This window comes from Sphaeroforma arctica (genome assembly GCF_001186125.1).
Source record: "Sphaeroforma arctica JP610 unplaced genomic scaffold supercont1.2937, whole genome shotgun sequence".
NCBI lineage: Eukaryota > Ichthyosporea > Ichthyophonida > Sphaeroforma > Sphaeroforma arctica.
Window position 1 is genome coordinate 2599 of NW_014037621.1, and position 1840 is coordinate 4438.

General features: G+C 36.7%; 1 protein-coding gene across 1 annotated transcript in view; it reads right to left on the bottom strand.

Moving 5' to 3' along the window:
• SARC_13141 (hypothetical protein) overlaps window positions 1–1549 on the bottom strand; it is a gene marked incomplete at its 3' end in the record, with an annotated part of 4124 nt that extends 2575 nt beyond the window's left edge. Inside the window, exon 1 of the mRNA XM_014292734.1 lies at window positions 1397–1549. Coding sequence (XP_014148209.1) covers window positions 1397–1408 — 12 coding nt within the window. The 5' untranslated portion in view covers window positions 1409–1549. The remainder of the gene's footprint in view (window positions 1–1396) is intronic.
• Between the last annotated feature and the right edge of the window lie 291 nt (window positions 1550–1840).

The following is a 1840-nucleotide window of genomic DNA, read 5'->3' on the forward strand; positions in this document are numbered from 1 at the left end:
TTATATATATATATATATATATATCTCTAGAGACACAAATATATATATATATATATATATATATATATATATATATATATATAATATATAAACATATATATATATTCATATATATATATATATATGTCTATATATATATATAAATATATATATAGATATAGATATAGATATAGATATATATATATAGATATATATATATAGATATAGATAAATATACACACACACACACACACACACACACATTTATATATATATATATATATATATATAATATATCATTGACTGTTTTTTGTGCCTATGTAGTGAGATGATGAAGATTGCGGGCTGTATAATAGCTACTGTAGGGAAGAGATATACATAGCTATTCCATTTGAGATTTATATGCGTTTAAATAGGATCTAAACACTAATTCTTGACGACGTTTAAGGACACGACGTTGATATATACTCAAAGATACCTTCGGAATGAACATACATGACGTTCTGTTAGAACCAGGATGCGAATATAATACCAGGATAAAAGTTGTAACAAATCATACGCAAGCTAATGCCACTGTATGCATCTAAGCACAACACTATCAGCAGTCTCGCCAGCACTTAACCGTTGCCATAGAGGACACGCATAAAACTTGGGACTTGGAGCATGCAGCTATAAGCAATCGGATACATACACACCCTGACAAGCTGTTTTGGGCAAACAGATAACTTACGAGCCAATAGAGACTCGATTATGCGATAAAAGAAGGTCATCAGGTCAAACAAGTCATTGCTTTTCTTCAAGGAACTGCGAGTGCAACCTCAGCATAAAGTCATCAACATGGCGTATTCGAATCTCGTCCGATATAGACATAACATCCCAAACTATAACACTCTCCATAAGAAAATACAAGGCCAAACATTAAACATTAACTAAGAAAAGTGACTACCTTTACCATGACACACGCTGTCAACACGATACCGGCCTTTCCTAAGGCCTCCGACGAATGTGACCACGTATATCCTATGTCTATTATATTATACGAACGATATCATACGTATAGTAGGGCTGCATCGCCCGTAACTTACAACTACGCATGAGTATGATGTCACTGTAGATGGGGCACGTTGCGGATAAGCGCATTGAGTCGCCGTACATGGGGGTGTCGCCGTACATGGGGGTGTCCATTACGTGCTGTGATAATCATACACTACAAAGAGTCCTACTAGAGTCATGTGACACGCGAACCTCTATCCTGCTGTATAAAGCTAGTTTGGGATATCGCAGGATACGCCCATACACGACATACACCTCGAGCCCACTCGACGAATAGACTGCAGTACTATAGCAACACCCTCTATACACACTCAGAACACCACGACAGTAGCGGGTATACACCCTTCAAAACAACCTTACTTACCCATAGCACCATTGCGAGCGAGTCGTCCTCTGTGTTGAATATTATTGCCGTCCGTTTAAACAAGAAACATACATATCCATCCTTTATCTATAGTACACGACACGACACTACAATGCAAAAATTTAATAGCATTCAAGTACTATACCATAGGGCATAGATAACAGTCCTGAGTCCAGTAATTACTTGATGTATAAAAATTGAATTATGATAACGTGGGGCGGGGTGTATCGTCTTGCGTCTCTACTCTAGAGAGAGTACTATGTTCTACTATACAACAAATCAGAAATGATTTGGTTGATTTCCCTCCATTTTTTTGTTGAAAAAAAATCCCCCCCCCAAAAAGGGCTAAATAGTAAATAGGGGTCCAACTTTCAGGGTTCCTTCAGCTTCAGTATAAAAGCCGGTAAATACTGTAGTACAACGGTATCATATTTATAAATACAA